General features: G+C 45.3%; 2 protein-coding genes across 2 annotated transcripts in view; one reads left to right on the top strand and one right to left on the bottom strand.

The window, feature by feature from the left end:
- ppp1r12a (protein phosphatase 1, regulatory subunit 12A) overlaps positions 1 to 3,570 on the bottom strand; it is an 85,058-nt gene extending 81,488 nt beyond the window's left edge. The window contains exon 1 of the mRNA XM_048607469.1: positions 3,489 to 3,570. Coding sequence (XP_048463426.1) covers positions 3,489 to 3,570 — 82 coding nt within the window. The remainder of the gene's footprint in view (positions 1 to 3,488) is intronic.
- A 4,728-nt stretch (positions 3,571 to 8,298) lies between these two features.
- Positions 8,299 to 11,932, top strand: part of si:ch211-244b2.4 (uncharacterized protein LOC541512 homolog) — a 19,127-nt gene continuing 15,493 nt past the window's right edge. The window contains exon 1 of the mRNA XM_048607468.1: positions 8,299 to 8,470. Coding sequence (XP_048463425.1) covers positions 8,299 to 8,470 — 172 coding nt within the window. The remainder of the gene's footprint in view (positions 8,471 to 11,932) is intronic.

Below are 11,932 nucleotides of genomic sequence, written 5' to 3'. Positions count from 1 at the left end.
ACAGTTGAAGCTATCTTCATGAGCATGGAACTATGGGACACGTAAAGTGTTGAAAGATGCCCTCATAAGAACGGGATACAATGCTCAACTGATTGATCGCCAGTTCTGACATGCCACAGCAAAAAACTAATAACCTCCACAGAAGACAGACATAGGATACGACCGATAGAGTACCCTTCATCGTCCAGTACTCCACCAGAGCAGAGAGACTACAACATGTTCTTCGTAGCTTTCAACACGTCATCCCCATGCCTGCACTTGTCGCCTTCAAACAACCACCAAAGGTTAAACAGATTATTGTTCGTTGTATAGTACCCAGCCTTCAGGACAACATCAACCACAACACCACACAACCCTGCCATGGGCAACCTCGGCAAGACTTGTCAAATCATTGACATGGACACTACCATCACACGTGGGAACACCACCCACTGCATACACAGCAGATACTCATGTGACTCGGCCAACGTTGTCTATCTCATACCGTGGTATATTGGTGAGACAATGCAGTCGCTACGACAATAATCACCAGACAGGGAACACTTCAGTGGTCACGGACATTCAGCCTTTGATCTTCAGCTAAGCCTCCTCCAAGGTGGCCTTTGAGGTACACAACAACGCAGAATCTCCGAGCAGAGACTGATAGCCACCTTCTGTAGTTTCTTACGGTCCTGGGCAGAGCAGTTGCCGTACCAGGCCGTTATGCACCCGGGTAGTGTGCTTTCAATGGTGCATCGGTAGAAGTTGGTGAAGGACCTTATGGACATGCCAAATTTCCTGAGCTGCCTGAGGAAGAAGAGGCGTTGTTGTGTCTTTTTGACTGTTGCATTCACGTGGGAAGTCCAGGTCAGGTTATTGGTTACCATCACCCCTAGGAACTTGACACTCTAAGCCCTCTCAACCTCAGTTCCATTGATGTAGATGGGGGCGTGTTCTCCTTCTTTCTTTCTGAAGTCAATGATTAGTTCTTTTGAGAGAGAGGTTGTTATCATTGCATCACATCACCAAGCCCTCTATCTCCCTTCTGTATTTTGACTTGTCATTGCTTGATATCCGTCCTACCACGGATGTAGATGGTGTTCGTTCAGAATTTGACTACACAATCATAGGTGTACAGGGAGTACAGTAGGGGGCTGAGGATGTATCCTTGGGGGTGCTCCAGTGCTGAGTGTTATAGTGGAGGGGGTGCAGTTACCTATCCTCACTGATTGCGGTCTGTGGGTCAGGAAGCTGAGGATCCAGTTGCAGAGGATGGAGCTGAGCCCGAGGTCTCAGAGCTTTGAGATCAGTCTGGAGGGGATAATGGTGTTGAAGGTAGAGCTGTAGTAAATGAGTAGGACCTCTAAATAGGTGTCTTTGTTGTCCTGATGTTCCAGGGATGAGTGCAGGGCTAGGGAAATGGCATCCCCTGTGGACCTGTTACATTGGTTGGCAAACTGTAGGGGATCGAGGCAGGCTGGGAGACTGGAGTTGATGTGAGCCATGACCAGCCTCTCAAAGCACTTCATGATTATTGAGATCAGAGCCACTGGGTGATGGTCACTATGGCACATTGAATGTGATTTCTTAGGTACGGGGATGATGGTGGTCTTCTTGAAGTAGGTGGGGATTCAGGTTATAAGAGGGAGAGGCTGAAGATGTCAGTGAATACTGCTGCCAGCTGGTCTGCACAGGATCTAAGTGCTTGGCCAGGGACAACATCCAGGCCTGTCACTTTCCTTGGGTTTGACTCCCAGGAAAACCGATCTGACGTCTGCAATGACGGGGGAACAGGTTTGTCTGGGAGTGTCGGTGCAGGTAACACTGTGTTGCTGGCATTCTGCTCAAACTGAGCATAGAAAGCACTGAGCGCATCAGGGAGAGATGTGTCTTTGTCTGATATCTTGCTCTGCTTCGTTCTGTATCCCTTAATGTTGGTTAGGCCTTGCCATAGGCGGCGGGATTCAGTATGGTTGGTTTGGGCCTCTAACTTTAATAACTTGCTATGATCTCTTTACCTTAATTAGTTTGTACAGTTTTGGATTACTTATTACTTTGGTAACTCATGTGACTCTTATACCTGTCATGTTATTCCAGCCATTTGGTTTGTCCCCGGCACCACGTCATTTTTAACCTTTTATTATTATGTCTCTGCTTCAATTAATCAGATTATGGATCTACCCTTCACATGTTATTCAGCTGTTGACACTTTACTCTCACCATCTGACACTTCTGATCACCTGCAGAGACTTATTTTTCAACACTCCACTCACACCATTTGTATGATCTTTTGATCTCTCTGCCCATAACCTCTATATGTGCATGCTTCTCTCTCACTTCACCTGATGGCTGTGGTCAAAAAGCTCGTGATTTCAAATAAATCTGTTGGATGAAAATCTGGTATCGTGTGACTTGTAACTTTGTCTGCCAGAATGACCTGTTGGTTATGACAAGGTCATGTTCGAGGCATAATGTTAGCAGCACAGCCCCAGTGCTTTGTATTTCCCAAATCCTCTCCCCCCCACCGATACTGTCACCCCAGCTCCGGTGTGGAGTCACCAAGGAGGATCTGTTTGTTGTCAGCCCTGACTCGGGACAGGGGCTGCTTAAGGTCGGTGTAAAATCCCTCTTTGCACCCACTGTGGAGGCTATAGCTCGAGGGGGCCATTGGTCTCAGTACAAGGGAGAGCAGAAGGTCATGGATGTTCCTTTCTCCTGCAAGGGGGTGTGTCTTAGACAATTAATTTGTTTTGAGAATCTACTCTGTGGAAGAAGCACTCTTACATAGAAACATAGAAAAACAGGAGCAGGAGCAGTCCATTCGGCCCTTTGAGCCTTCTCGGCCGTTCATTGTGATCATGGCTGATCATCCAACTCAGTCCCCTGTTCCTACTTTCTCCCCCATACCCTTTGATCTCTTTAGCCCGAAGAACTATATCTAACATTCAACTATTTGGTCTCAACCGCTTTCTGTGACAGAGAATTCCACAGGCTCCCCACTCGCTGGGTGAAGACATTTCTCCTCATCTCAGTCCTAAATGACCTATCCCATATGCTTAGTCTATGACACCTTGTTCTGGAGTCCCCTGTCATCACCTGCATTTACCCTGCCTGGTCCTGTTAGAATGTTATAGGTTTCTATGAGATCTACCTCCTTGTTCTAAACTCCTGTGAATATAGTCCTCACTGATCTGGTCTCTCTTATGATGTTAGTCCTGCCACCTCAGGAATTAGACTGGTGAACCTTTGCTGCACTCCCTCCATCGCCAGAACATCCTTCCTCAGATAACGAGAGTAAAACTGCACACAATACTCCAGGTGCAGTCTCAACAAGGCCCTGTATAGCTGCAGCAAGATATCCCTGCTCCTGTGCTTGAATCCTCTCGCAATGAAGGCCAACACACCATATGCCTTCTTCACCACCTGCATGCACACCTTCAGCAACTGGTGCACAAGGACACCCAGGTCTCAATGCACCTCCCCCTTTCCCAAGCCTCCTTCTGAAGTACCTTTCCAGAAGAAAATGTCTTTAGGTTCCTTGAGCTGGCCCTTTCCCTGCCCACTGGTTCTCCCTCGGAAAGCAAGGTTCATGTCAGAATTTCAGACCTACAATGCCTTTAGGGAGGGAATTCCAGGATTTTGTCCCAGCGACAGTAGAGGAACAGCAATATATTTCCAAGTCAGGATGGTGAGTGGCTTGGAGGGGAACTTGCAGGGGGTGGTGTTCCCATGTATCTGCTGCCCTTGTCCTTCTAGATGGAAGTGGTTGTGGGTTCAGAAAATATTGTCTGAGGATCTTTGGTGAATTTCTGCAGTGTATGCTGTAGATAGTACACACTGCTGTTACTGAATGTCGGTGGAGGAGGGAGTGGATGCTTGTGGATGTGGTACTTTGTCCTGGATGGTGTCAAGCTTCCTGAATGTTGTTGGGGCTGCACTCATCCAGGCAAATGGGGAGTATTCCATCACACTCCTGACTCGTGCCTTGTAGATGGTGGACAGGCTCTGGGGAGTCAGGAGGTGAGTTACTCGCCATAGTATTCCCAGCCTCTGACCTGCTCTCATAACCACTGTATTTATGGCTAATCCAGTTAAATTTCTGGTCAATGGTATCCCCCAGGATGTTGATAATGGGGGATTCAGTGCTGGTAACACCATTAAATGTCAAAGAAAAGCCAGTGGATGTGATTTATTTGAATTTCCAGAAGGCCTCTGACAATGTGCTATACAGAAGGCTGCTAAATAAGTCAAGATATGGAGGTGCCGGTGTTGGTCTGGGGTGAACAAGGTCAGAAATCACACGACATCAGGTTATAGTCCAACAGGTTTATTTGAAATCACAAGCTTTCGGAACACAGCCCCTTTGTCAGGTGAAGTGAAATAAGATAAGAGACTTTGGTGTTAGGGACAAGATAATGACATGGATAGAGGATTGACTGACTGGCAGAAGCGTGAGAATGGGGATAAAGGGGAATTTTTTCAGGATAACAGCCAGTAACTAGTGGAGTTCCACAGGGGTCTGTGTTGGGACCACAACTATTCATATTATATAGGAACATTCTGGAAGAAGGAACTGAGGGCATTGTTACTAAGTTTGCAGATGACACAAAGATATGTGGAGGGACAGGTAGTGTTGAGGAAGTAGACAGGCTGCAGAAGAACAGGCTAAGAGAGTAGGCAAAGATAGAATACAATGTGGGAAAGTTTGAAGTTATGCACTTAGGTAGGAAGATTGGAGGTGCAGACTATTTTCTAAACGGGGAAACGTTCGGAAATCTGAAGCACTAAGGGACTTGGAAGTCCTAGTTCAGGATTTTCTTAAGGTTAACATGTAGGTTCACTTGGCAGTTAGGAAGGCAAATGCAATGTTAGCATTCATTTCAACAGGGTTAGAATTCAGGAGCAGAAATGTACTGCTGAGGCTGTATTAGTCTCAGTCAGACTACATTTGGAATATTGAGAACAGTTTTGTGTCCTGTATCTGAGGAAGGGTGTTGTGGCATTGGAGAGGGTCTAGAAGAGATTCGCAAGAATGATCCTGGAAATGAAGGGCTTGTTATATGAAGATGGGCTGAGGACTCTGGGTCTGTACTTGATGGAGTTTGGAAGGATGAGGGGAATCTGACTGAAACTTATGGAATACTGAGAGGCCTGGATAAAGTGGATGTGGGGAAGATGTTTCCACTGGCAGGAGAAGGTCAGACATAACACGACACCAGGTTATAGTCCAATAGGTTTATTTAAAAACACAAGCTTTCGGAGCATAGCCCCTTCATCAGGTGAAGTGAAAAAGAAGCACATAGAACACAGAAATTTATAAGTAAAAGATCAAAGGGTCACACAACTGATGAGGATGTATTAAACACAGCTAAGATGCTGTTAAATCTTTAATCAGTTGGCAGGTTTTAATTGATCAATATGTATATGTAAATTCCAGAATTTCTTTCAAGTCACTGCCCTGAGAGAGCTAAAGGTTTTATCAGTGTAAAAAAGAGGTGACATTTTAGGTCAGACACTAGTAGGAGAGACTGGGACCCAAGGGCACAGCCTCAGGGTGAAGAGATGATCCTATAGAACTGAGATGAGGAGGGATTTCCTCAGCCAGAGGATGGTGACTCTGTGGAACTCATTGCTACAGAGGGCTGTGGAGGCCAAGTCATTGAGTGTCTTCAAGACAGAGATAGGTTCTTGATGAGTAATGGGATCAAAGGTTATGGGGGTGTTGTAGAATCAAATCAGCCATGATTAAATGGTGGAACAGACTCGATGGGCCGAATGGCCTAATTCTGTTTGTATGTATTATGGTCTTGTATATCAAGAGTACGCTGATGGGGCGGTAATTGGCTGGGTTGGAGCTGTTCTGCTATTTGTATACAAGGCATACCCTGGGCAATTTCCCAAAGACTTTTTTTCTGATCTTTGTTCCTAAAACGGTGACAAGTAATTTTAGATCATGGTTTGTTCTGGACTCACCCACAAGAAGAAACATCCTTTCAAACACACCTTGTCAAGACCATACCAGATCTTATACACTTCAATGAAATCACCTCTCACTTTTCTAAATCTAATGAAAACAAGCCAAGTCTGTCTAATCTCCCTTCATAGGACAATCCAATCATTCCATACCAATCTCATAAATCTTAACTGAATTGTGTCCAACATTTTACATCCTTCCTTAAATAAGGAGACTGATATCGAGCACAATACTCTTAATGTGGTCTCACCAGTGTTGTGTCTAACTGAAGCATAACCTGATTACTTTTATAAAAGCCGAAAGGACTGTGGATTCTGGAAATCAGAAACAGAAACAGAAATTATTGGAAAAGCTCAGCAGGTCTGGCAGCATCTGTGAAGAGAAATCAAGAGTTAATGCCTCAGGTCCCGCGACCCTTCCTCAGAACATGACTACTCTTGCGTTCAATTTTCTTCACAATCAGCAATAACCTTCTATTAGCTTTCGTGATTGGCTGCGAAAGGTTTCTGTGGTAGAGAATTCCACAGGCTCCCCACTCTCTGGGTGAAGACATTTCTTTTAAACTCAGTACTCAATGGCCTACCCTGTATCCTTAGACTGTGACCCCTGTTCTGGACTCCCTGGTCAGCAGGAACATTCTTCTGTGTTTACCCTGTTACTAGTTTACAGATAGTTGATTATTTAACAGATCACGGTGGCTCAGTGGTTAGCACTGCTGCCTCACAGCGCCAGGGACCCGGGTTTGATTCCACCCTCGGGCAACTGTCTGTGTGAAGGTCGCACATTCTCCCCCTGTCTGTGTGGGTTTCCTTCCACAGTCCAAAGATGTGCAGGTTAGGGTGGATTGGCCATGCTAAATTGCCCCATAGTGTTCAGGGATGTGTAGGTGCATTAGCTATGGAAAAGGTAGGGGGATGGTTCTGGGTGGGATGCCCTTCAGAGGGTCGGTGTTGAATTGTTGGGCCGAATGGCCTTTCCACACTGTAGGGATCCTGTGATGATCTTGATTAGTTACTAGACTCATCCCAATGATCTCCTAAAGGACTTACACTTTTCACCCCAGACAATCTTGAGCTAACCTAAAACTCTTATTAACCAGAACCCAAACTACACCAAGTCCTGGTCAATGATAACCTCTGTGGAGCTTGACCAGTATTTGCTCCCAGTACAGCAACACCTCCATTTTACAATGTTCATCCCTGCTTTCAGCTCTTGCCATTGTCTTCCCCCTCCCTGTATCCAAACTCTCTGTGACCCTGTGCATCATCAATTCCCAACGTTTGCGACTCCAGTTTTCATCTGTCCATTGGGACTGGCTTTGTCTTCAGTTGCGGCATGAGCCCACAGCTCAGGGCTTCTCTCTGTCCCTTCATTAACCTCTCAATCTCCCAAGAACTTCCAACAACAACCCAAGTTTTGTTGTCCAAATATCTCAACATGTGGTTGGAGGGTTTGAGCTATAGGTTGAGGTTGAATCGGCTGGGACTATGTTCCCTGGAATGTCAGAGGCTGAGGAAGGACCTTATAGAGGTTTATAAAAATCATGAGGGGCATGGATAGGGTAAATAGACAAGGTCTTTTCTCCAGGGTAGGGGAGTCCAAAACTATACAGCTTAGGTTTAAGGTGAGAAGGGAAAGATTTAAAAGGTACCTAAGGTGTAACTTTTTCACACAGAGGGTGGTGAGTGCATGGAATGAGCTGCCAGAAGAAGTGGTGGAGACTGGTACAATTACAACATTTAAAAGGCATCTGGATGGGTAAATGAATAAGAAGGGCTTCAAGGGCCAAATGCTGGCAAATGGGACAAGATTAATTTAGGATATCTGTTCAGCATGCATGAATTGTACAGAAGGGTCTGTTTCTGTGCTGTACATCTCTATGACATGTAACTTGGTGCAAAGTTCATCTGATAACTGCTCTGGAAGACACTCTGGGATGTTTCTGCTACATTAAAACTGTTATGTAAATGTGAGTATCACACAGGTATGAGTTAGACAAAGTGAAAGGTTGGTAGTCTGAGGGTTTCAGGTTAACAGTGGCAGATACGCCTCTCTTTTACAGACAAGGTGATGTATGAGTGAAGCCTTTTTACTGGCTCGGATGATCTCTACTCCATTAAGCAAGTTTATCAATATTGCATGAAGCAACAAGCATTAACGTGTCAGTGATACATTATTTACTCGGCTAAGCATAAGAAAAGAAAAGCTGGGTAGCAAAACAAGAGCTGTGTTCTGAAGCCCTGGGACTGCGAGAACCTACCTGAGCTCTGAGTGTGAACAGCATCTCAATTTGTTTCTTTCTGTCCCTCCTGTAGAGGTTTCCCAGGCCCAGGTCCTGGCCCAGGATGAAGAACTTGGAAGGTCACCATGAAGCTTTGGCAGCACGACCCATCACCCTTGCCACCCCTGCTCCAGTGGGCAATGTCACAGAGCCTATTACCAGCCAGACTGGGGGAAAGGATGACGGCTTTTCCAAGGTGAAGGAAAAGTTCATGAACGAGCTGAACAAGATTCCACGTGAGTAAAAAAGAAGTCTGATTTTACCTCCACCGTATCATTGAGGTTTCACACGCAACGCTCCCCCCCACCCCTGGGAACTTCTGATTGTACGAAACACAGAAAATGTATATTCTGCTTTTACAGGTTTCTGTACACAGACAGAGAGGAGACAAACAGTTTTTTTTCTCTCTGGGGAGTTTGTTTGTGCAACTTTAGAACTCTTGATCTCAGAGGGTGGTGGCTGAACGGTCAGTGATTATTTTATGGATCAGAGGCAGGCAGATTGCTGTTCGGCAGGGAATCGAGGGTTATCAAGGGATAAATGAGAATGTGGAATTCCTAACATAAACAGACCAGCCATGGCACAGTAGCTCAAAGGGCAGAGTGGCCTACTCCTGCTCCTAAATCCTAAGTTGCTATTTAATATCTCAACTGTTTTTTTTTTACAGTGAAGAGATTCCAGGGTCATTGAGGGTTGATTTTCACACTGTTTGACACAGCCAGTGAAAATGGAGCAAGTGGCCTGTTAAACTCTTACAGTACAGAAGGAGGCCATTCAGACGACTGTAGCAACTCTTTTCAAGAGGTGTCCAGTTTGTCCTGCTCGCTCCCTAACACCCTGAAAATTTATCTTGTTCAAGTATTAATCCAATTCTCTTCGATGTTGCAATAAATTCAAAATCCTGCAGATGTTGGAGATCTGAAATAAAAGCAGAGAAAGCTGGAGAAACTCAGCAGATCTGGCAGTGCCTGTGGAGAGAGAGAAACAGGGTTAATGTTTTGAGTTCAATTTGACTCATCCTTGGAACTGAGGAAGTCAGATTGGACTTAAAATGTGAACTTTTGGGTTTTTTTTTATTTCTCCACAAAAGCTGCAAGACCTGCAATGGGAGTTTCTCCAGTATTTCACTTCACCATTGAAGCTGCTTCCACAACCCTGTCAGTCAGGGCCTTCCATTTGTTGCCTCGCAAAATATCTCTTCATTAGCTCAATACCCAACACCCACACCCAGCCTTGTTCTTTTGCCAATTCTCTTCGATCTGTGTCCTCTGGCTACTGACCCTCAGGTGACTCCAGTGTTTATTTCTTACCTGTTGCACAGGCAGCCCAGTTGTACTTCCTCACTTTGGTCAATGACCAACTACAGCAAGGCTCATGGCCCTGTCACTGTCGGGTGTTCCTATACTTCATCAAAACAGTGGCAAGGCCAAAGTCAAACTTTTAAATACTATTGCGACTATTGTAACTTTAGAAACAGGAAACTGTGGTTGGTTGGCTCGCCGAGCTGGTTCATTAGCTTGCAGATGTTTCATTACCCTGCTGGGTAACATCATCAGTGCAACCTCCAATAAAGCGCTGTTGTGTTTTCCCGCCTGGTATTTAAACTCTGGGGTCCGTTGGATTTGATTACCTCATTTCTGGTTTTCCTTCGCAGTGGTGTATATATAGGGTCTAGTTTAATGTGTTTGTTGATGGCCTCCCTGGTGGAGAACCAGGCCTCTAGAAATTCCCGTGCTTGTCTCTGTTTGGCCTGTCCTAGGATCCTGGCATTGTCCCAATCAAACTGGTGGTTCTCCTTGTCTGTGTGTATGGAGACGAGTGAGTATTGGTCATGGCTTTTTGTTGTTAGTTGATGTTCAAGTATTCTCGTGGCCAGTTTCCTTCCAGTCTGTCCAATATAATGTTTGTCACAGTCCTTGCATGGGATCTTGTATATCACATTGGTTCTGTCCATAGTGGGTAAGGGGTCTTTGGTTTGAGTTAGCAGTTGGCATAGGGTTGATGTAGGTTTGTGTGCCACTCTGATGCTCAATGGCCATAGGAGTCTTGTGGTCAGTTTGGATATGTTCTTGATGTATGGCAATGTGATGAGTGTGTTAGGGCGTGCAGTATCTTCCTGCTGTTTGTGTGACAGGCATCGTCGGACCCAAATTTCAGGTATCCCTTGTCTCTAAATACTTGGTGGAGGTATTCTTCTTCATTTTGGCATAGTTCCGGGTTGCTGTAGTGTGTTGTAGCTCGTTTAAATAGTATTTTCACACAGCTTCAACTGAAACGAGCCACAACACTCTACAGCAACCCGGAACTATGCCAAAATGAAGAAGAATACCTCCATCAAGTATTTAGAGACAAGGGATACCTGAACAGCTGGGCCCGACGATGCCTATCACACAAACAGCAGGAAGATACTGCACACCCTGACATACTCATCATGTTACCGTACATCAAGAACATATCTAAACTGACCACAAGACTCCTACAACCATTAAGTATCAGAGTGGCACACAAACCCACGTCAAGCCTACACCAACTGTTAACTCGAACCAAAGACCCCTTACCCACTCTGGACAGAACCAATGTGATATACAAGATCCCATGCAAGGACTGCGACAAATGTTACATTGGGCAGACAGGAAGGAAACTGGCCACGAGAATACTTGGACATCAACTAACAACAAAAAGCCATGACCAATACTCAACTCGTCTCCATACACACAGATAAGGAGAACCACCAGTTTGATTGGGACAATGTCAGGATCCTGGGACAGGCCAAACAGAGAGCAGCATGGGAATTTCTAGAGGCCTCGTTCTCCACCATTAAGGCCACCAACAAACACATAGAACTAGACTCGAGATACACAAGAAAAACCAGAAATGAGGTAATCAAATCCAACGGACCCCAGAGTTTAAATACCAGGCAGGAAAACACAACAGCGCTTCATCAGAGGCGTCACTGATGATGTTACCCAGCAGGGTAATGAAACATCTGAAAACTAATGAACCGACTCGGCGAGCGAACTACAGTATCCACAACCCGAGCTACGAATCTACTCAAGAACCTTAAACAGGAAACATAAGAGCAGAAGAAATAAGAGCAGGAGTAGACCATTCGGTCCCTCGATTCTGCCTCACCATTCTAGAAGATCATGGCTGATCTACATCAGGGTTGAGCTCCCCTTTTCTGCCAGCTCCTCATAGCCAACTCCCTGATATTTCAACAAATCTATCGAACTCCACTTTCTCGCGATGGTGAAATAGTTGGGTTGTGTTTGTTAATAAACACAGCCCCATTTCACCGGCTCAATTCACCATCTGTCAAGCTGCAAAAGTAAAACAAAATGTAAAAAGAAGGCTTTAAAACAGTGGCCTGATTCAAGACTCAGGTCACCAGTGAGTTAGACATTGCACCTTTGTCAAATACCAGTCAAAAAAAATACATAACTCAGGAGACATTTGCACCTTTTTTGTGATAACAAGATGTAGAGCTGGATGAACACAGCAGGCCAAGCAGGAAAGCTGACATTTCGGGCCTCGACCCTTCTTCAGAAATGGGGGAGGGGAAGGGGGTTCTGAAATAAACAGGGAGAGAGGGGGAGGCGGATAGAAGATGGATAGAGGAGAAGATAGGTGGAAAGGTTTGCTTCAGGACGTGGTCGAGCAGTTTCAAGGCCGAAGAGATTACGAGAGAGTTGCAGTGG

Source organism: Rhincodon typus, chromosome 18 (genome assembly GCF_021869965.1).
Source record: "Rhincodon typus isolate 14 chromosome 18, sRhiTyp1.1, whole genome shotgun sequence".
Taxonomy (NCBI): Eukaryota; Metazoa; Chordata; class Chondrichthyes; order Orectolobiformes; family Rhincodontidae; genus Rhincodon; species Rhincodon typus.
Note: the sequence above shows the minus strand (reverse complement) of the source record. Positions and strands in the feature narration are given on the sequence as shown.